General features: G+C 38.4%; 1 protein-coding gene across 1 annotated transcript in view; it reads right to left on the reverse strand.

The window, feature by feature from the left end:
* The window catches only part of LOC105104708 (zinc finger protein 112), a 35,561-nt gene extending 15,948 nt beyond the window's left edge, over positions 1 to 19,613 (reverse strand). The window contains exons 1-4 of the mRNA XM_010998464.3: positions 19,551 to 19,613; positions 8,163 to 8,210; positions 5,393 to 5,519; positions 1,519 to 1,614 (exon numbers count right to left, since the gene is read on the reverse strand). Of these exons, the coding sequence (XP_010996766.3) occupies positions 1,519 to 1,614; positions 5,393 to 5,519; positions 8,163 to 8,177 (238 nt within the window). The 5' untranslated portion in view covers positions 8,178 to 8,210; positions 19,551 to 19,613. The remainder of the gene's footprint in view (positions 1 to 1,518; positions 1,615 to 5,392; positions 5,520 to 8,162; positions 8,211 to 19,550) is intronic.
* Positions 19,614 to 22,785: the final 3,172 nt, after the last annotated feature.

Genomic DNA, 22,785 nt, shown 5'->3' on the forward strand with positions numbered 1-22,785 from the left:
AAACAAGGAGGACTGCATCAAACTAAAAAGCTTCAGCAGAGCAAAGGAAATGATCAACAAATCAAACAGGTAAACTACTGAATGGGAGAAAATAACTACAAATCATATATTTGATAAGGGGCTAATATCTAAAATATATAAAGAACTCATACAACTCAACAGCAAAAACCAAACAATCTGACTTTAAAAATGCGCAGAAGAACTGAATAGAAATTTTCTCAAAGACATACAGATGGCCAACAGGTACATAAAAAGATGGTCAAGAACATTAATCATCAGGGAAATGCAAATCAAAACCACAATGAGATATCACCTCCCATCTGTTAGAATGGCTATTATAAAAAAGAAAGACAAGAGACAACAAATGTTGGTGAGGATGTGGAGAAAAGGGAACCCTTGTGCACCACTGGTGGGAATGTAAGTTGGTGCAGCCACCATGGATATCAGTCTAGGGTTTCCTCAAAAAATTAAAAACAGAACATATGATTCAGCAATTCCACTTCTGGGTATTTATTTGAAGAAATATATGTACCCCCATGTTCACTGCAGCACTATTTACTATAGTCAAGATAAGGAATGGATAAAGAAAATATGGCATATACATATATAGTGGAATACTATTCAGCCATAAACAAGAATGAAATCTTGCCATTTGTAACAACATGGATAGACTTTGAGGGCATAAGTCAGACAGAGAAAGACAAATATCCTCTGATCTCTTTTATGTGTGGAATCTAACACACACACACACACACACACACACACACACACACACACACACACACACACAAAACAACCAAGCTCATAAATATAGTGAACAGATTGGTGGTTACATGAAACAGAATTTGGGGGATGGGAGAAATAGGTGAATTTTTTTTTTTTTCAGTTTAAGTAAACTGAATAAAAATTTTTAAAAAATGCCAACAAGTGAAAGCAGATCAAGAAACTGTTCGGGAGTCAGAGGATGGGAGGGTAAGAAGAGAGGACAGAATGGGGATTTGAATGAGGAAGTTAATGTAAGAATGTATCACTTGAAATTGCTGCCTGAGAAGGGTCAATTATAGTGTTGGCTTTGATCATTCTTGATCATTACTTTAGTTGACTGGCCATTTTTAATCTTTGGAATAATGGCTACCTATCTATGAATACTCAAGGACACCTTGAACAGTTAGAATTAGGACAGGCAGTCACTGATGACAGACAACATTCTGGAGTATCCTTCCGTTATACTGATTTATTCTATACCTATTAGACTCCTATACCTTTTGTCTCAAGGACTGGAGACAGTGAAGACCATGCACGTATTAACCAATTCACTCATTCAAGGCAAAGAGAAAAGCAAGCCAAGTAACCTGAAGCAGAAGCATAATTATGACAGGTCTGATGGGGCAGTGCAGCTGGAACAGAATGAATAAGCTAGAGGGGATGAGGGGACAGACACCTTAAGGCCTGACAGGTGCCGACTTGTGTTTTATGAGGGGCTCTCTGGCTGCTGGGTCACTGCTGGATGGTTCTCACCTGAACACCCATCTCTCTGGGTTTCTGTCTCCATCATCAAAAGCTCTTCTTCTCTCTCCAAATGGAATATAAGCTCTGGTTTGAAGAGCTGCTTCCCTGTAAAAAGGCAAGGAGAGCACATGTCTTAAATTTTGACTGAGTCCAACTTATTTTATTTTTCTTTTCTGAATCATGTTTTTGGTACTGTATCTAAGAACTGTTTGCCTAACTCAAGGTCATGAAGATCTTCTCCTGTGTCTCTTTCTAGAAGTTTCATACTTCTACATTTTACATAACGTCTCCAATCCATTCTGAGTTAATTTTTTAATAGGTGTGAGGCATGTAAATATATGCATACAGAAGTCTAAATGTTTCCACACCACCTGTTGAAAAGACCATACTTTCTCCATCAAATTGCCTTGGCACCTGCAGTACACCTAAAATAATTTCAGAATTGCTTATTCCGTATCACTACAATAAACAAATCCACTAAAAAGTGTTCAGGATTGCAGTTCTTTGTCCCATCCCCCTCCCACTGTACCTAAAACTAAGGGTATGCAGTTATATACTGTGTTGGTATATAGTTATATGCTGTGTTCCTTAGCTGCTTCTGTGAATTCTTTTTCTTTTCTCTTTGATGTGGTTAAAGTATTTGAGTATAGTTGAGTTCATTTGTTTTTTTCATTTTTATTTTAGTTTCAGATTATCATCCCTTGTATTCTTTTTCTCTTTAACTTTTTTTTTTTTTTTTTTTTGGTGGGGAGGTAATTAGGTTTATTTATTTATTTTAATGGAAGTACTGAGGATTGAACCCAGGATCTCATGCATGCTAGGCAAGCACTCTACCACTGAGCTATACCCTCCTCCTATCCCTTGCATTCTCATTTAAGTTTTAGAATGTGTTGAAATGACATATTTTCAAAAGTCCAAACTAGACAAAAAAGTATACTCAGATAAGTATGACTCTCTTGAACATTCCTTCCATACTATCACCTCCCACTCACTTACAAGAAACTAACGTCATGATTTCCTGATTAATCCTTCTTGTGATTCTTCTATAAAGATCAGCAGATATACATATATTTACTTATTTTCCTTTCTTCCTTATTCAGATTGTAGTGTACTATTAATGCTCTTTTGTACTTTGTCATCTTTAGGGAAGATTCCTACAAGTGAATAGCTGGTAAAGGGTAAATCTATAGTTTTGTCAAATATCATCAAATTTCTCTCCTTAGGGGTGGTATCATGTTGCATTCCTACTTTCTTTCTTTTTCTGCTTTTTTGGGGGGGGGGCATTAGGTTTGTTTGTTTGTTTGTTTATTTATTTATTAATGGAGGTATACTGGGGATTGAACCCAGGACCTCGAACATGCTAGGCACACACTCTACCACTGAGCTATAATCTCCCCTCTGCATTCCTACTTTCAAGGCATGAAAGTGTTTTATTCTAAAGTTACTGCCCCAAAAAATACAGTGTCAAGTTTTTGAATTTTTGCTTATCTCATGGGTGAGAAATGGTGTTTCAGTATAATTTGAATTAATCTCTCTTATTTTGAATGAAACTGAATAACTATTCATACGTATACATATTTATATAACGTGCGTGTGTGTATATGAATTTGTGTCCACACACAGACACACCTCCTAGCTCTAAGCCCTGAGGCCAGGAAACAAAGACACCATGGTGGCAATGATAATCTCTGGCATCCAGACCTTGGTGTTAAATACCATTCCCCAATAAATGAAATGGAGGATTCCAGAGCTGGGGCAAAATAAAAGATGAGCCAAAGATAGCATGCTAAGCCACAAAATAAGGAAGTGCTCAAAAAAAGGGTGGGGGCATATTATAAGGGCACAGGAGTCAGCTTAAAGGGTCCAAATTTGGGACAATTTTAGCAATAAAACTACTACAGTAATAAATTATAAACCATTTTTAAAAAATAATTCACAACTCCCTACAAATAATAAATGAATAAATGGTTAAGAGAGAGGGGCTCTTGCTTACTCCAGAACGCCAAGCGCTGAATGCTAAATGTGAAGGAAGTACTGAGTCAGAAAATTATCATTTGATGCTGTTTATAGGGAAATATTTGTGTTGTCTTAGAAAGTGTTGCCCTATGATTGCAGAGGAAACAAAGCAGTGATTTTATAGTGGAGAAATTGGACATCTTGACTAGGTGATGAAAACTAGACATTTTCAATGAGGGACAGTTGGTGTGTCTCTAGATGTGATACCCTCAAAAGGACACCCCAATACTAACTGTAGAGTTCCATCCAGAATGGACCATCTGAATTGAATTATGAGGAAATACTAGGAATGTTCTATTGAAAATAAGGGGAGGGAGTGGTGGTATTCTTTTAAAATGTCACTGTTACAAAAGACACAGAAATGCTGTGAAAATGTTCCAAAATTAAAGGAGGCTAAGAAAGACACTGACAGCTAGACTAGACTCTAGGCTAAATCTTGCTCTGGGGAGAGACAAATATGCTTTAAAAATAACTGGCTCTACTGATAAAATCAGAGCACAAATGATAGATGGATAAAAGGATTGTATCTGCACTGGGGATATGTAAGAGAATAATCCTACTTCCATGAAATACACTGTTCAGTGAAGAATTAACTTGGCCCAAAGAGAGGTCTGGCTTTTGCCCTCAGCTCTTGGGAGGTGATCTCTATGTACTCGCAATGTACTACCTGATAAGAGAGTCTTTTTTTACCTGGAGGCCTTGGGCCACACCAGAGAGTTTAGCAATGTGATTTACGGTGGGGCCTTTGAGCTATGTTTATCAGCTTGATCTCCAGATGGGCTGGAAACTAAAGTCAGCCACACAGGTGTCCAAGCAAGTCTACGTGATCCAGCTGCAATTAAAGCTCTGGCGGCAAGGTTTGTGTGAACCTCCCTGGTTGGTAATGCGCCACGTGTACTGTCAGCCATCACTGATGGGAAGAGTGAGTGCTGCCCACGACTCCACTGGAAGGGAGCAACCGGAAGTTCGTGCTGGAAACACCCCTGGACTCTGCCCCAGTTGTCTCCTCCCTTGGCTGATTTTGTTCTGTATCCTTAACATGTAATAAAGCGTAACCATGAGTATAACAGCTTTCAGTGAGCTCTGAGGGTCCTCCTAGCAAATTACTGAGGCTCAGGGTTATCTGGGAGACCCTTGAACTTGCAACTGGTGTCAGAGTGAGGACAGTCCTGGGGACTCCCGGACTCTGCATATACACTGAAGCATTTAGAGATAAAGGTCCATAGTGTATGGAAATTACTCTCAAATGGTTCAGAAAATTATGAATACACATATGTTTTCATATATATATATATATAAACATTTATAGAGAAAGAACATGTACATAAATGATAAAATAAATGGGGTAAAATTGACACTACATTGTAAGCTGACTATATCTCAGTATAAATAGATAGATAGATAGATAGATAAATAAATAAATAAGGTAAAATGTTACTATAGGTAAATGTAGGTAAAAGCTATATGGGTGTTCTTGTTCTATACTTTTGCAAATTTTCTGTAAGTTGGATGTTATTTACAAATACACTGTTAAAGCAAAAAACAAAATACCTCCTAAAAATCAAGTTAATAAACAGCTACAGTTACTCGCATCCTGAAACACAAAAAAGCTGGAGCAACTCACTAAACTGATTTCATGACAAACCAGTGGAGTAGGATCACAGCTGCCCGTTTAGTTCATAGGACAGATTTTTTTTCCTGGACAGAAACATCAGAAACATCTTGTCTCTGTTGCACAGAGATTATCGGGATTCGTAGGTACCCAAGGTCAGAAAATGATTTCAGGAACCCCAGAGCTTCAAACAACTAAGCGCATGAAGACACCCTGGGAGGCTGACACTGAGTCACAGAGGGCGCCCGTCCTCACCCACTGACAGCAGGTTCCGGAAGTTCTCCAGCATCACGTCTCGGTACAGCTCCCTCTGGGCAGGGTCCAGCAGCCCCAGCTCCTCCTCAGTAAAAACCACGGCCACGTCCTTGAACAACACTGGCTCCTACAACACCAAACACACACAGACTGTGTTTATGGAAGAGGGGCAGTACTGAGAAAGTGTCCAGGATGGGAAGCTGTTCAGGATTCTGAGGGATCGAGTCAAATTTAAGTAGCTGCCTTCTGATTGCCTTTCACACTGCCAACTCCATCCACCAAAAGGGCTGCAGGAAAAGACATCCTTGTACTTTAAATTGCTGCCTTTTGTTAGCATTCCTATAGGTAAGTCCCAGGCCTCTGCAGCATCCTGGGCTACTAGAAAAGCTTTAGTTCCAACAGCATGTGATGGAGTCTGCCTTCCCTCTTGTACACGCTTCCACTACTTACTCAATTTGCCTGACTTACAGGGCACCAGTCACCCTTCCTGTCCGAGTATGCAGCTCATCCTCCGCGCCCCACGTAGACTGTGCAGCATTTATGGCGTCATGCTGCGGGCACAGCTCTGGAGCCTGACTGCCTGTGTTCACGGCAGAATGCTCTGCTTTGTGACGCTGGACCCGTTCCTCACCCTCTCTTCATTTGCATGTGGATATCTGTACCTTAGGGTACTGGTGATAAAATGAGTGACTATAGGTAAATCACTTAGGAAGAGTGTCTGGTACACAGCAAGTACCCAATAAATGTCAACTATTCTTATGATTATTACTATCATCATCATCATCTCTGGAATCCCATTTCATGGCTGTGTGGTAATTCAAGGAATTGATGATTGGGAATATAATGAACTGATCCAAATAATGCATGCTTACTCAGTTTTAGATTATCCATTATAAACAATGTTGCAAAAGAAAAATCTTTCCACGTAGACCTTAGTCCCCAGAACTCTGTTGATTATCTCCTTAAAATCAATTTAAAAAAGTAGAAATGGTAATGCTGAAGAATGACAAACTTTAAAGTTAATGAAACCATAATGGTGTGTGTTTCCTCTAAAAAGGTTTTTCTAACTTATTCTTCTTCCAAGAAAGTACAGATCCCTAAACCTCTTTACCCTGGCCAAAAATGGACATGAAGACTTGACAAAAAAACTGATAATCTCAGGGGTCAGTTTGGGATGTAAAAACCAATTATTTCAAAATATTTTCACAAAGTTGATTAGTAATGAAAATCATTCTCTTTTTGTATGTTTGGCGGTCATCTCTATTTCTTGTTTTGTAATAATTTTCATCTTGGGGACATTAAGGCCTTGTTGTAAATATTTTTCATTCTACCATGCTATTTGTCTTTTAACTTTTTGCTATAGGGAAATTTAAAATTTCTATATAAAGACCTGTTCAAAACTACATTTGTTCTTGCTGGGGCTCCAAACTTCTCAATCGTAGGTTGTGGTCTCTGAATAAGAATTTTGGTTTTATTTTGTTTGCTTGTGTGTGTGTGTTTTGTTTTGATTTTTTGCCTCCCTTTTCACCCAGATGGTATGCCTGATACTTTTGATTTGGAAGATCAAGTCTTGACACTTGCTTACTGTAGAAATTGAACAGGACTTCAAATTACACAAACCTCTTATCTCCATGTTGACAATGAAGATGATTCCAAGTCCCTCTCAGAGCAGTGACTAGAGTGACAGATGGGAAGGACCTGTGTGCCTTATAGTATGACTACAAATTTTAAATTAAGTACCTCTAATGCTCTGTAAAATAAATTAACTCATGAACAGTATAACACACAAAGACACACAAATATACACAGACACACAAAGAAAGCTTTCATGTCCTGGAAAGAAAGAATGTAGTTCCTTTTGTATGAAAACAGCTAACACTATTTTTTCTGAGTCCAGCTTCAGTATGATCCTGTTAAACAAAATTATCTTTTAGATACTCTTTTTACAAAGTATGTGAGGTACCACTTAGGAAAAAAAACATTTTTTTAAGTTTTGAGTCCGTAGAACGTAAGGACAAATAATATGAGAATTCCCTCAAAATTGCTTTTCAAGTAAAGATTATATGAAGAGAAACTGATACTGTTGTGTAAAACTGCGAAAATCTTCATGAATTTAAAAGCTTGTGAATGAAGAATAGTTAAAAAATGGGGGAGGGTGTACAACAGTTCACTGAATATTAGATGAGAAAAATTAAGTGCTATAAATTTAAGTAAAAAAAAAAATTCAAAATTGTATCTATTATTGCAAGCATAGTTATGAATGCACATAAGAAAAAAGCATAGAAAAAACGCAATTTGTAAGCAGGGTAATGATGTGTAGGTTTTCCCATTTAAAAAATTTCTATTCTCTTTTACACTATTATTTGTGAAATAAAATGATAATAAAAACCAAAAGGAGCAATATGAGGATGGCAGAATGGGAGGTACAAACTATTGGGTGTAAGACAGGCTCAAGGATGTATCACGCAACACAGGGAACATAACCAATATTTTGTAATAACTGTAAATGGAAAGTAACCTTTAAAAATTGTATAAAAATAAAAAATTTAGAAAATAAAGTTAAAAAATAAAATGCATACATAAAATAGAAAAATAGAAAGAACTGAAAGGAAATTTTTAAATTTTTAAAGGGCTCAACAAAACAGAAGTGTGGCACATAAATGGAATTAAATGTCTGCTGCCATTCTTTATTCTTGGCAAGGAAGAGAAAAAAAGGGTCTACTTACTGAGCAATAACCTGTTAAGTGACAGAAATAAAAATCCAACTCACTTGAAACTTGATCATTTTCTCCTCTTTTTCCTGGGAAAAGGCAGAGACCTGAAAAGGTACAAAAGGTAACAAGAAAGAAGCCATGAGGGAAAGGGAAATGCATGTCTGTGCAAATCAAAAAAAAAGGCATCCCCTTCTCCCAGACACAGCCACATACACCTTCATGGGCAGAGTGTGGGCTGGGGTCCAGCTGCCACTAGACTATCCTGGCAAGATGCCCATGTGCATGGGACAGCCTGCACCACTATTTCCAGCAGTCCTCACACACTTTGAGGCTCCCCAGATATTCATTCTGATTCTGGGGAAGGTGAGAAATGAGAGACAGTTATGTGGGAGAGGAGAGGTACTGGTTAAAGGTGGACTCTGGGGACAATTCATTTCCAAAATATGGCATTGCTATATATTTGCTGTACATTTGCTCTGTATTGGCACTGCTGTATATTTGCTATATATATTTCTAACCACAGTTAAATGAATTATCTTTATATGGTTCATTTCTGCAATCTGCAACATTAGAATTGTAATAGTACCAACATTATGAGTTTGCTTAGGATTATACAGTGAGTAGTGGAAAACTGTTGCAACCACATCAATGCTTTCTATTATCTTGTAGCTGCAGAGAAGCAGATGCTATTCTCCATCATTAAACTATCCTTGCAAATGGGTTGTAAGAAATCTGGGTGGCAGATATTATGGCTTTTTACTTAATAACTTGTTGCCCTGATAATGATATTTGTTGAGACATTGAGACCACCCTTATGAAAGTTTAACAGCTGGCAAACATTCTTCTGAAGCTGGAGGAAGCTCAAATGGTCCATTCCTCTTCCCATGTGGATATAATAAAGATTACAGAAGCCCGTGATGCTACTTTATCTGTGTAAGGCACTCAGTGCTTGACCCCTGGGGGGATTTGGAGACCAGGAGTTTAATTTCATGGACTCTTTCTCAACGTTATTTACTGTTCTCAACACTTATTTACTGTTACTTCCCTTATTTATTATTCCCAAGCAACTTCAAGGTCATCTGTGGAAGAAAAAGAACTCAAAAAAGAAGGGGGGGGTGCTAATCACGGGCTACGAATAAGACAGAGCCTTTTAGCACCATGCTAGCAAGGTTTTCTGTGGCTCTGGTAGAGTACCCAGACCCTCCCAAGTCCCTGCCCACCGAGGCCACTGCTGGAGAAGCCACAGAATGTATGCACAACTCCCAGGAACAAGGAATAACTTGGCTGCATGACTAGAAGTGGAAGAGCTGAGTTTTCTTTCACTGATTTAACACTGATGGATCACCTTCTAAAAGGGACAGATTTAGTTCCCAGATCTCTATTTGCAAGGAGCCTAGTGTAGGGGACCAATTAAGAAATCAGCAACTATACTCTACAACAATAAGATGCCAGAGCAGAGTTTAGACAAGGTCCTCTGGGAGAGAATGGAAAGGACCCCAAACTCAGGGTGGATAAGGGGGAGGGCCGGAAGGGCTCAACGGAAAAAATGAGGCCTGATATCAGCCCTGGAGGATGACAGAGCTGTATTAGCCACTTCCAGCTAATCCGAGTACTGACACAGAATGAGGGTCAGAGGGGAACTGGGACAAATGAGGAGGCAGAAAAGGTTGTGAGAAGTCAAGAGCCTGATCATGTGCTTTAGAAAAATTGCCTCATTTAATCCTCACAACGACCAGAGAGGTTGGGACAATTTTTGCAGTTGAGAATATCAAAACACTGAGACTTTAAGATTTTGCTTGTGATTATCTATTTAGTCAGCAGAGCAGCCAGAGTTATTAGCCCAGAGTCTGTGTTCTTAATTACTAGGTCAGTGGATCTCAATCTGCCAACTTACTCACTGGTATCACTGGGGGGTAAAAAAAAAAAAAAAAAGCCAACAAAACCAATGCCCAGCCAAGCCAGTCTAGAATCTATAAATCAGCATCTGTAGGAAGTTTCCATGGATGACTACAGTTTGCAGAGAGGGATGCAAACCACAGACCGTGAGATGAGTAAGAGGCAGTCTGGAAGCTAAGCCCATGCAATTAACACTAGGTCATTCAGCCTCTCAGTGAGTACAGGACATCACTGGAGAATATACAAGCCAGGAGCAGAGCAGGGCCTGGGACCCAGGCCTTCTGATTCCCTGGTCCCCAAAAGTTCCTGAAGCCGTCTCCACTCTGAGTTGTGGATGTCTTTGCAGGAAGACTTAGCATGAAGACAGGCTTCCAGTTTAAACCCGCCTGAACAGCTTTCTCAAGCAATAGGCGGGTCACTATTCATCCTCAGGACCTTGAAAATTCAGAATATAAGGCAATTCATATTAAGTAGGCATTTAAACAAACAGTGGTCATCCTACAGAATGTTCTTGTTTCTTTATATGTTTGCTAGAGTCAAAGTCTGATTATGTTCCTTTCTTGGTTATAAAACATGTGCATGGTAGCCAATACCCTTAGATAAAGTCTGGATTCCATGCAAGACACACAGAGAGGAATCTTCCACATCCATTTGCTCATTTTTTTCTCCAAACCCTCTCTTCCCCTGTAATCTCCAGCCTGTAAACTGCTTGATCTCAGGAAACCCCCCAGGCCTTTGCATGTGCTATTCCTCTGACCTTCTTCCCTTTTTACCTAGATCAGAGGTTGGTAAACTTTTTTTTTTTTTAATGTATGTAACGGGACAGATAGTGTATCTTTTAGGCTTTGTGGCCATATTCTGTTTCTCTCCAATACTGTTCTTATTCTTTTACAGCCTTTTAAACGTAAAAGCCATTCTCAGCAGGGGAGTAAGAGATTTACAAAAACCATGGCCATGGGGAGTAGTTTGCCCACCTGCATCCTCCAGTCTCTTAGATTTTAACACTCAGCTGCTCCAGGATACCTTTTAACAGGTTTGGCTGCAGCCTTATCAGTTACTAAAACCCACTTTGCCAGTCCATTTTTGCCAGAAAGCAATGTTTTGGCCAAGAGCCCAGGCTATAGAATCGGACCACCAAGCTTCAATCTTGATTCTGCCACTTACTGGCAGAGTAAACTTTTGCAAGTTAATTAACCTCTTGATGCCTCTATTTCTTCATCTGTAAAATGGAAATACAAAGAGTTATTATGAAGAATAGATAAGTTAATGCATCAAAGCATTCGAAAGCCAGTGTGATTCATAAGAAACACCCAATAAATATTAGCTATTACTAGGATCATCCTCATTGTCACCATGAAATATACAGAAGCCACATATTAGCCCTGGTTTCTTTCTAAGTATACTTATTTTGGGTAGTAATTATCAATAGGTGTTTATCACCTTTTGAATATTCTGAAAAAGCTGGTCGCTTCAGCATCCCACCAAAACTGACTGAGATAAAGGACAGGGAATATCTGTAGTATTTAGTCTCCTACATCCATTTTCAGAAAATTTGAATATAATCTCACATTGCGGAAGGTTCCTACTTCCCGATGCGTGTTGGAAAGCTACACCAGCAGCACACAGATCCTTCCTGCTAATCCCTATACTTGCAATAAGCACAATGAGAACTTGACCTAGTCCCTACTACCAGAAACCTGCAACTGAGTAGGAGACAGACCAGAAAGAGGGAGCAGAAATTCCAGTGAACTCAAAGACAGGTCAACAGAAATTGCTAAAATTGAAGCTCATGAAAATCATGTGCATTTCATTGGTTTTTGATGGCATGTTCTAGAAATGTTGATGAGGTCGAGTTGGTTAACAGTATTGTTCAGGTAAGAATAATCAGTTTTGTATTCTCACTGAGTTTCGGTCTGCTTGCTCCACGGACTAGAAGAGAGTTGCAATCTCCATATGTAACTGCGGATTTCTCTATTCTTTCAGTCGTCAGGTCTTCTTCACGTAGTTTGAAGCTCTGTTGTTTTCAGGATGCATATTTAGGACTGTTGTGTATACTTGGTGAGTTGACCCTTGGTGTAGTGTCCCTATTTACCCATGGTGATAGTCCTTGTTCTGAAGTCTACTTTACCTGATACTCACATAGTCACTCCAGCTTTCTTCTGATTGGTGGTTGCCTGGTACCTTTTTTAAAAAAAAAATCTTTTTAACTTTCCACCTATCTATATCCCTGATGTAAGGATATCCAAAGTGGGGTTCCTTTAGACAGCATATACTCGGTTTTTGTTCTTTATCTGATCATATAATCTTTTAATTAATCTATGCAGGTCACTAGCATTTCATGTAATTTTTATCTTCATACACAGAGGTGGGAAAACCACCCAGCTGTAACGTAATTTTTAATATGGCTGGATTTAAGTCTACCATTTTATTATTTTTTTCCCTCTTTTTCCTTCCTAATTTTCTTCTTCTATTACTTTTTCCTGCCTTCTTTTAGGTTTTTTTTTAAGTATTCAATTCATTTTAATTTATCTATTAGTTTTTGGCTATTATCACCCGAGTTGGTTTTTTTTTCCTCTAGGGTTGCAATATACATATCTAATCTTTCACAGTGTACTTACTGTTATTACGTTACCAATTCCCCCTTTATGTATTACTTATTGTATGTATTACTCTATATACAATACTCTAGCCAGGAAGTTATAATTTTTACTTTAAACAATTGCATTTTTAAAAGGAGAAAAACATTATTTTGCACGTACCAAAAACCTTATTATTTCTGTTGTTCCTTCTTCATTTCTTAAGTTCCTAGTTTCCATTTGGCACCAAGCCTAAAGAATTTCTTTTGGCACTCCAGTTTTGCATAGGTAGGACATTTTTACCCCTTCATTCCTGAAGGAAATTTTCAGTGGATACATACTTTGAGTTGACAATTCCTTTAAGAACACCAAAGATGTTGTTCCAGTGTTTCCTGATCTTCATAGTTTCCAATGAGAAATCTGCAGACATATGAATCACTGTTCTACCATATATAATGTGTCATTTCCAGGGGTGGAAAGGTTGTAACATCTGCAAGTCAATCTCTTCATCTACTTAGAAGTAGCAGCCCAAAGTGCTCAGTGGCTGAAATGAAACCAAATGACTAGACTAAAAGAGACCACTGTGTACTCTAGGTATGCTCAAGAATCTTTACCTTTAATTTTCAGAAGCTTCATTATGATGTATCCAGAAATAATTTTGTTTGAATTGGCTATATTTGGTATTCACTGAGCTTCCTGAATCTGTAAATGTACATCTCTCACCAAATTTGGGGAGTTTTTAGCATGACTTCCACATAAATATTCCTCTCCTCTCCTCCTGAGACTCCAATAACATGCATATTAGACTTTTAATATTATCTCACAAATCCTTAAGGCTCCACCCACTTTTTTCAATGTTTTTTTCTCTCTGTTGTTCAGATTGCACTATTTATAATCATTTATCTTCAAGTTCATTGATTCTTTCGTTCGTCATCTCCAGTCTGCTATTGAGCCCACCAAATTAACTTTTTATCTCAGGCATTGCATTTTTCATTAAACAAACATTAATTTATAAGAATTTTAAGTATTTTTCTCAACTATAATAGAATTAAACGAGAAATGAATACCAAAAGCTACATGGACAATCTCCAAACTTTTAGAAATTAAACAGCATACTTCTAGGAACCAGTGGACCAAGTCACTCTAGAGCATATGTTGAATGGACTCAAAATGAAGAGGCAACATATCAAAATGTATGAGATGCAGCCCAAACAGATATTTTAGAAAAAATACATCCAATGACTTATATGTTAAAAAAGAAGAAGGGTCTTAAGTCCATCATCTAAGCTAAGAACTAGGAAAGAAAGGGCAAATAAAGTAAACCTAAAACAAACAGAAAAAAAGGAAATAATAAACATGACAGAAATCAATAAATCCAAAATAGACATGAAACATAAAACAATGTAATTGAAAATACAAAAACAACAGACAAAATCAGGATTGGCAAAATATGGCCACTATACACGTCCGCTGGTTATTTCTGTATAGGCTGTGAACTAATAATGATTTTTACCATTCTTTGAGATGAACTAACACTGATTTTTTTTAATGGTTGGGGAAAAAAAAAAGTCTTAAGAATATTATTTTATGACACAAGAAAATTACATGAAATTCAAATGTCAGTGTTCATAAAGTTTTACTGGAACACTGCCATGCTCATTTGTTTATGTACTGCCTCTAGTTGCTTTCACACTACAGCAGCAGAGTTGTGTAGTTGCAACAGAGACAGTGTGTGCCCCTCTCATTTCTCTGTACTGTGGCTAAGCAGAATACAAATCACAGTGACCCAGCTGCAGCTCAAGGGTGCTTCAAGTACCACATATATTGACAAGTATCACATGTATTGATATACCACAACATTTTGATTTTTTTTATTACTAGCACATACTCATCATGTCAAAATGAGAAGAGAAAAACAGACTTCAAATGTTGCACTTTCAAAGCACATTGGAAGCAAAATATTTTGTTACTGAATTAGATGGCAAAGCCTTTTGCTTGTTATTCAATAACAACACAGCTCTGCTAAAAGAATACAGTATGTGTCAACATTATCAGACTAAACATTCATCACAAATATGCTCGATTCACAGGAAAGCACTGGGCAGAAAAATTAGAAAATTTATAATGAAATGTCTCATTAGAACAGAAATTCTTCAAAAAAATAAAAAAAAATGAAGCTGCAACCAATGTAAGTATTGGGTATTCAAATATTCAGCTTCTATTTCTGACCCCAGCAAATAAAGCAATTTTCTAGTTAATTAAATCATGCTTGATTGTAGCAGCCAAAGAAATATGTCCAGAGACAATAAACTCTTTTAAGATTATTAGACTTTGGGCAACAATGGTTGCTCAAAGAGTTGAATACAATGGGAACAACATTATAGTCAATTAAAATACAAGGGAAATAATTCTGATAAATTGGGGGGGGCTCTTGATAATTCAACATATGTCACAAGTGTTGCTCAGTAACTGTTTATTTAAGGATTCAATGCCAATTTGAAGTGACTAATTAAAAAGCCTCTAGGAATAGTCTGAGCTGGAACAACTACAAGTGAAAATATTTTCAAAGAAGTTGAAAAGATACTAATTCAGTACAACCTGAAGTGTAATCTTCTGGAATGTGTTAAAACTGATTACAAATTTATAAAGCTTGTAACAATGTAAGTGTTTAAAGCCTATGGTTATTCACTGTATTACTCATCAGCAGATACTCTGCAGAAAATATTTTAATATATCACGTACTAGTGAAGTAGCAGCATCATCAGTGAACTTCACCTTCTCTCATGGACTTCATCATCATCAGTTTCATGAATCTGTGTCAGAAACAGAAGCTGAATATCCTGACTTGCCTTACCACGCAGCAGTTCAGTGGCTGAGTGGCAGTAAAGTTTTATTGTGATGTTTTAAATCTCAGGGTTTCTGAATGAGAAAGCTACCTCCACCACTATTATCAGATACTGAATGGCTTTGGAAATTAGCTTTAGCTCCCAGCTTCACGACCTTTCTTAATGAATTCAACCTACAAGTAGAAGGCAAAAAGAGCACTTATACTGTAGTAAAGTCATTTCAATAACAGCTGATTTTGTTTGAATCACAAGTAATGCTAAACTACTTTATAAATTTCCACTGAGGTCAAAAGTTAAAACAAGGAAGATTTCTGGTCCCATACGAATTTGTAGTGTGATGACACAACTGCCAAAATTCACAGCATTTTACACTAAAAATACTTCTGCATACAGGTTAAACAACAAATGTTGAAAAATTAAGTGAGGCTGTTTAACGAGCACTTGTCCAAACTTAAAGTGCATAATGATCACCTGGTTTCCATTAAAAGGTAGATCCTTGATCCCACCCCCTCAAAATTCTAAATAATTTGGTTTGGGACTAGATCCAAGGATCTGCCTTTATATACAGCTCCCAATTTTGCTGATGCTGCTTGAAAGTAGCCAGAGAAAAACAATGCATTACCTACAGGGGTACAATGACTTGAATGAATCCATATTTCTCATTAGAAACCATGGAGACAAGAAGAAAACAGCATTATACTTTTAAAGTAGTGAAAGAAAAGAATTGTCAAAGCAGAATTGTATACTAAGGACATAGTTTAGAAAAATATTCAGGAATGAACGTGAAATAATGATATTCTCAGATGAACTAAGAATTCATAGGGAGCAGACTTGCTCTAAAAGGACTAGTAAAGGAAAATTTTCAAAGGAAATGAGAGAAAGATATTTGCATTATCAGGAAGGAGGAGCAACAGAACAGTAAATGTTCAGGAAAATATGACATTTCTCTTGAGTTCTTTGCAATATATTTTGCTGTTGGAAGCAAAAATTAAAACACCAATAGGGTTTTCAAAGTGTAAACATGAAAAATATAACAACTAGAGCACAAAGGTAATGCATTCTTTTTCTCTGACTGCTTTCTAGTTTCTTTCTTTGTCTTTAGTTTTCAGTGGTTTGATTATGATGTGCCTGGGCTTGGATTGCTTTGAGTTTATCCTGTTTTGGATTTGTTCAACTTATTAGAAGAAACTTCTAATGTACACTTAAGATACTAGAAGACAGAAGCGAAATAAACCCAAGTCAAACAAAAGAAAGGAAATAATAATGGTAAAAGTAGAAATCAATGAAATTGAAGTTTTTAATTTTTTTTACAATAACAAAAACTCTAGCAAGAATGGCAAAGGACAAAAGAGAGATAACAAAAGTTACCAATATTAGGAATGAAAGAGTAGATATCACTACTTCCAGTAGGAAATATAAGAGAAAATCTTCCTGATTTGGAGTTAGGCAGAGTTCCTAGATATGAAAAGCAGAATTCATAAAAGAAAACACTGACAAATAAAACTTCATTGAAATTACAATCTTTTGCTCTGCAAAAGACACTGTTAAGAGAATGAAAAGACAAGCTATAAGCTGAGAAGAAATATCTACAAATCACGTATCTGATAAAGGACTAATATCCAGAATATATGAACAACTCTCAAAAATCAACAATAAGGAAAACACAACCCAATTACCCAATTTAAAACTGGGCCAAACATATAAACAAACAACTTAGCAAAGTCAATTAAGCTGAAGAAAAGATACATCTCTTGAACATCTTTTAAATTAAAGTCACAATGAGATACCAACACATGCCTACTATAATGGCTAAAATTTTTTAAAAAGGCAATACTACATGCTGACAAGGATATGGAGCAAGTGCAAGTCCCATGTACCATTAATGGGAATGCAAAAGGGTAGATCCCCTAGAGAACACTTTGGCTGCTTCTTACAAAGTGAAACAGGTATTTTCCATATGACTCAGCAATCCCATTCCTAGTTACGAATTAACCAGAGAAATAAATACAAAATCTTATACACAAATGTTTACAGCAGCTTATTCATAACTGCTAAAAACTAGAAACGTGAAATATTCTTCAACAGGTGAATGGATCAACTATGGTATATCCATAATGTAATATTAACCAGTAATAAAAACAAATGAAGTACGGGGGGAGGGTGGTTCAGTTGTTAGAGCACATGCTTAGCATATATGACGTCTTGAGTTCAATCCTCAGTACCTCCATTAAAAAATTAACAAACAAATAAATATACAAATCTAATTACCTCCCCAAACAAAAATAAAACAAATGAAGTACTGATACACACAACTTGGAAGAATGTCAAAGGCATTATGCTGAGTGAAAGAACCCAGTCTTAGAAGATAACAGACGGTACAAGTCCACTTACATGACATTTTCGAAAAGACAAACCTACAGGGTTATAGTGGTTGCAGTGAGGGATGATTATAAAAGGAAAATAGAAGGGGAATTTTGGGGGTGATGGAACTGTTCTGTACCTGACAACAGTGGTGATTATACAAATCCTTACCTGTGGTAAAATTAATAGAACTGTACCCACAAAAGGAAAAAATCAGTCAATTTTACTGAATGATAATTGGTTTAAAAAAAAACTGCTTCTCATTTATAAAATGAGGGTAATGATAGGTTTGCTAATGAGAAATAGATTAATAACTGTAAATCACTGGAAACACTGCCTAGTTGTAAAACACAAGTAACAATAAATGTTAATTATTATCATTCCTATCAATGTGTTTCTTAGGAACTTTGTCTTAGATCATGAAAATAATTGTTCATAAGCATTTCAGTAATCTGAGAGATGGTGGAATACAATTAAATTGCAAATGGCTAAAAAAAAAAGTCAACAAAAACTCAGTTTTCAAAGCCTCTACAAAAATCCAAACATGCATTCTCAACCTGACATTAAACACATTAAGAACTAAAGCAGCAGATTGAAACTACCTAAATTTAAATCCCAGCTAAGCCTGTTACCAGCTGTGTGACCCAGGATAAACAACTTATGCTGTCTTTGACTCAGTTTCCTCATCTTCAACATGGGAATAACAGTATCCCCAGCTCCCACAGGGCTCTTGTGAGGACTAAATATGTTTCAGTCATACAAAACTCCTAGAATAATGTTTCCACTAAATGTTTAAATATTATCATTATTACTTATGCCCAAGTACTCCCCCATCCCTTCCTGCATTTATCCAATAAATAACAGGGCAACTTTGTAGCAGAAGCATTTGCCCAGGAGTGAAGGAGTATCTTCTCCCCTGAGAAGAGGTGACATAAGAGGAAGAAGGATGCTAAGTCCTACTCAGGTGAGGCTCTGCTGCCTGGAGCCAAAGGGTCATTCCCCTTCTCGCTGCAGCCTTTTTCAAGAAGTCAAGGCTGGGAAAGGAAAGGAGGCTGGGAGAAATCAGAACTTCATCAGCATTCCCGCATAAATTACTGTGGACGCCCCAGACAACAGCTAGGAGTCACCTCCTCCAAAACTTAAAATTTAAATAAAAAAAAAAATCATTAGGTATTAGGGTACAGCCCCGCTTCCTTCAGGGAATCTGAGATGCGCCAGGCACACTGCGGCAGGAGGTCTGACCCCATCCCAAGTTTCCAGAAGCTTTCAGGGAATTGAGCGCTTCTTGGGAAATTAAAAAATACTAGTAACAAGAGGCGTATTTCTTAACCACAAGCAAGCCCCTGTTCTAAGTCTTTTCCTGTATCTTATCATTTAACTCTCAAAATAGCCTTATTAGGCAGACACATTTAACGCCAACTTTAAAGAAGAGTAAACAGAGGCAGAGACATTTAGATACTCGCCGAATACTGCACTGTTAGGAAGCAGCAGCGCGGGCTGGTGGTCGGGTTAAGAGTCGGGAAAGTACAGAACCCAGGAGCCCCTCAACCCCAGCGACGTACGGCCCCGGCCCGGGCCCTAAACCCGGGATGCTCCAACCGCCCCACGCTCCAACAGGCTCATTCAAAGGGAGCATCAACCCGCCCTTTGCCGCAGGCGGATTCCTTCCCCAAGCTTGAGGGCTGGGTAGCTACGGGCCCACAACAAAGCGAAGAAAGGTCAGTGTGGACGTTGGGGGAAAAGGCCCGGCGAAGGGAGGGCTCACCTTTCAGAGAGGAACGAAGGCCGCGGCCTCGCGTACCTGGGCCGGAAGTGGCTCTGGCTACAGAGACCTCCTGGACTACGCTTCCCAGAATACCAGTAGGGAGCAGGGACACAGCCTCTGCCGCCTGTAGCGGAAGTTACCCAACTACGGTGTTCCCGGACTACACTTCCCAGAATTCCCAGGCAGTTCGTCGCCTTCCTAGGGCGGAAGGGCTGGCTGCTGTACTCAGTCTTGACTGTATTTCACAGCCTCCTGGTGCGGAATGAATTCCGAAACCCAGCCTTACTGGAGCCGAAATGCTTCCAAACATAGAGCGCTCTACCATATACTTATGTGTTTTCTCCAGCAGAACATGCATTAAAGGTGTCTTTTTGGAGCGCAACTGTCTGATGCTTTGAATCTTCTGAACTACAATTCCTGAATCTCCTGCGGGGCAGCCCTTTCCCTTTTCGGTAGTAAGTACTTGGATAAGCAGTATTGTCTTTAGGATAGTCAGTATAAATCAACTCTATACTGTTAGTCGAGCTTGGCCCTCTCCCTTTTTTCTTTCTTTTTTTTCTTTCAAACGTGATATAAACAAAGCAAACTCAACCAAAGCAAATTCTGTTTACCTACCCACCTACCCATTCCAAGAAACTACCCCATAAATAGAGACTAGAGAGGCTTGAAATATGAAAAAAGAAGAGGAGAGTGTGGGAAAAAAGGAAACTTCCTATGCTGTTGGTAGGAGTGTAATATTGCTGCAGCCATTATGGAGAACAGTATGGAGATTCTTTTAAAAACTGAAGACAGACTTACTTTAAGATCCAGCAATCCCACTCCTGGGCACATATCTGGAGTAAACTCTAATTCAAAGAGATATATGCACCCCAGTGTTCACAGCAGCACTATTTACAATAGCCAAGACATGGAAGCAACCTAAATGTCCACTGACAGATGACAAGATAAAGAAAATGTGGTATAAAAGCAAACTTCAGTTAAGGTGTTCAAAAGCAGGTGTGGAACAGTTGAATATAAATAAAAACAATAATAAAAGTCAATATTTTAAAAGCTAAAAAAAAATGTGGTATATTTATACAATGGAATACTACTCAGCCATAAAAGAAAAAAATAATGCCATTTGCAGCAACATGGATGGACCTGGAGATCGTCACACTAAGTAGCCAGAAAGAGAAAGAAAAATGCCATATGATATCACTTATATGTGGAATCTTAAAAAAAAAAAAAGATGCAAATGAACCTACTTACCAAATAGAAACAGACTTACAGACATAGAAAACAAACTTATGGTTACTAGGGGGAAAGGGGGTGGTAAGTGATAAATTGGGAGTTCGGAATTTGCAGATATGAACTACTGTATATAAAATGGATAAACAACAAGGTCTTACTGTATAGCACTGGGAACTATATTCAATACCTTGTAATGGCCTATAATGAAAAGGTGTATATATATTTTTTCCCTGTAAATATTAAACCATGATTACTCTGAATTTCACCTCTCACGTACTCTTTTACTATATTTATATTGCCTTATTGATAGTAGGTAATCTCATCCAGCTGAAAATTTATCCCCTAGAATAGCAATCTGTCCACATCAGGTGTAAGAAACCTGTTTACCAAGATCTCCCACACCAGGTTTCTGATCACATCTTCCAGTTTGCCTCTGGGTGTTGAGGCCACTCTTCCAAGCCCTTAATGTCTACAACTATCTACAACTACAACTATCCTGCAAAAGGCTGACTGTCAAAGAATATATTTCTAGAACTTTCTCCCTCATACTATTGAATGACATGAAACTCACTGTCCTCTTTGACCCCACACTCCCACTGAAATGGCTATTACAGTTGTCACCGGATCAGTCTGTGTCCAATAAGGAGACAGAAACCACACAATGATTTAAAAAGAAGTCTAATAGAAGGAATTATTAAATTTTGAAGAGAAACTATACAATATTTTAAAACTCTATATAGTACCCTGATGCTGAGAGAGAGTATCAGAGGCAGCACTTAGCTTGGAAGGGACACCCTCTCCCAAAGGCTGGAGTTCAGACTTTATGAAGATATAGCTGCAGCCTACTGGATGGCAGAGAAGTTTTCTGTTTTGCCCAAGTCAGAGTTGGTCCCTAGTTGTGGGTCAAGGAGGAAGCAATATTCCAGGATGTAGGTGGTTCGTAGGCAAGCTGCAACTAGTGGTGGGATGCACGGGTGTGCAGGAGGAGGGGTGGTGCCAACAGCATCATCCATTTGGGGAACAGAGGAACCACAGCCAGTGACTAGGTACGTGGATGTGTAGAGGGAATGGTTGTGCATGTGTGGGTAGAAAGCCTGGAGTGTGCAAGGCCCAAGTCCAGAGGTCCAGGGGAAGATGTCCTCGCACCCACTCTACCGACCTACTGAGCAGCTGCTACAAACAGCAGGAGACCTCTTCCTCCCGCGGCTTTCTTCTGACACCCTCTACTGAAAGCTTAACATCATTTACTGCAAAGGAGAAATGCTCAGAGCAATTTCTTTCATTATCACAGAGTATGTACTGAAGGGTGAATTTGGAGCTGAAAGACAATGAATTAGTAACTGGGATACTGCCCCTGGACTTAACTGCAACCACTGCCACTCCTGAAGTCCCAGCTGAGGTCAGTAGCTCAGGAAACTTTAGGTTATATAGGCGTCAAGGATAAGGTTCAGCAAGCCAAGGACTGGCCTGAAACATAGCATGATGAGCAGACAGACACAAGGAAGGCCATCTAGTGAGAGGACAGCTGGCTCTCCTATTGGCCCATCTGTAGTAATTACCCATGCAAGGAGCTAACTACAGCCACCATCCAGTGATGGATCAAGCCCATTGCCTTCCATCTCCAGCAGCCTCTCTCTAAAGCAAATCCTCCATTACTTGAGTTGCTTTCCCCAAACAACTCACCCTCTCCAGCCTGAGTTCTACTGGCAATCTATCATGGGGAAAAAACTAAACAAAACAAAACACTGTGTAAGAGTTGCTGAGTGTCTAATAACAAAATTGTTACCTCAAGCATGTGAAGGGAAAATAGCCCCGGGACAGCATTTCCCATGTTAGGCGTCTCCCCATATGGGTTCAATCCTCTGAACAACTCTTCAAACAACACTGAAAAGTGAAGTGTAGAGTGGGGGAGGGAGGTGCTTCCCAGTGCTGCTCTGCATTCTAAAAATCTTGTGTATCAATCATGGGTCATACTTTTATATTTTAAAACTTGATTTTTTTTCTC

Source organism: Camelus dromedarius, chromosome 9 (assembly GCF_036321535.1).
Source record: "Camelus dromedarius isolate mCamDro1 chromosome 9, mCamDro1.pat, whole genome shotgun sequence".
Classification (NCBI taxonomy): domain Eukaryota; kingdom Metazoa; phylum Chordata; class Mammalia; order Artiodactyla; family Camelidae; genus Camelus; species Camelus dromedarius.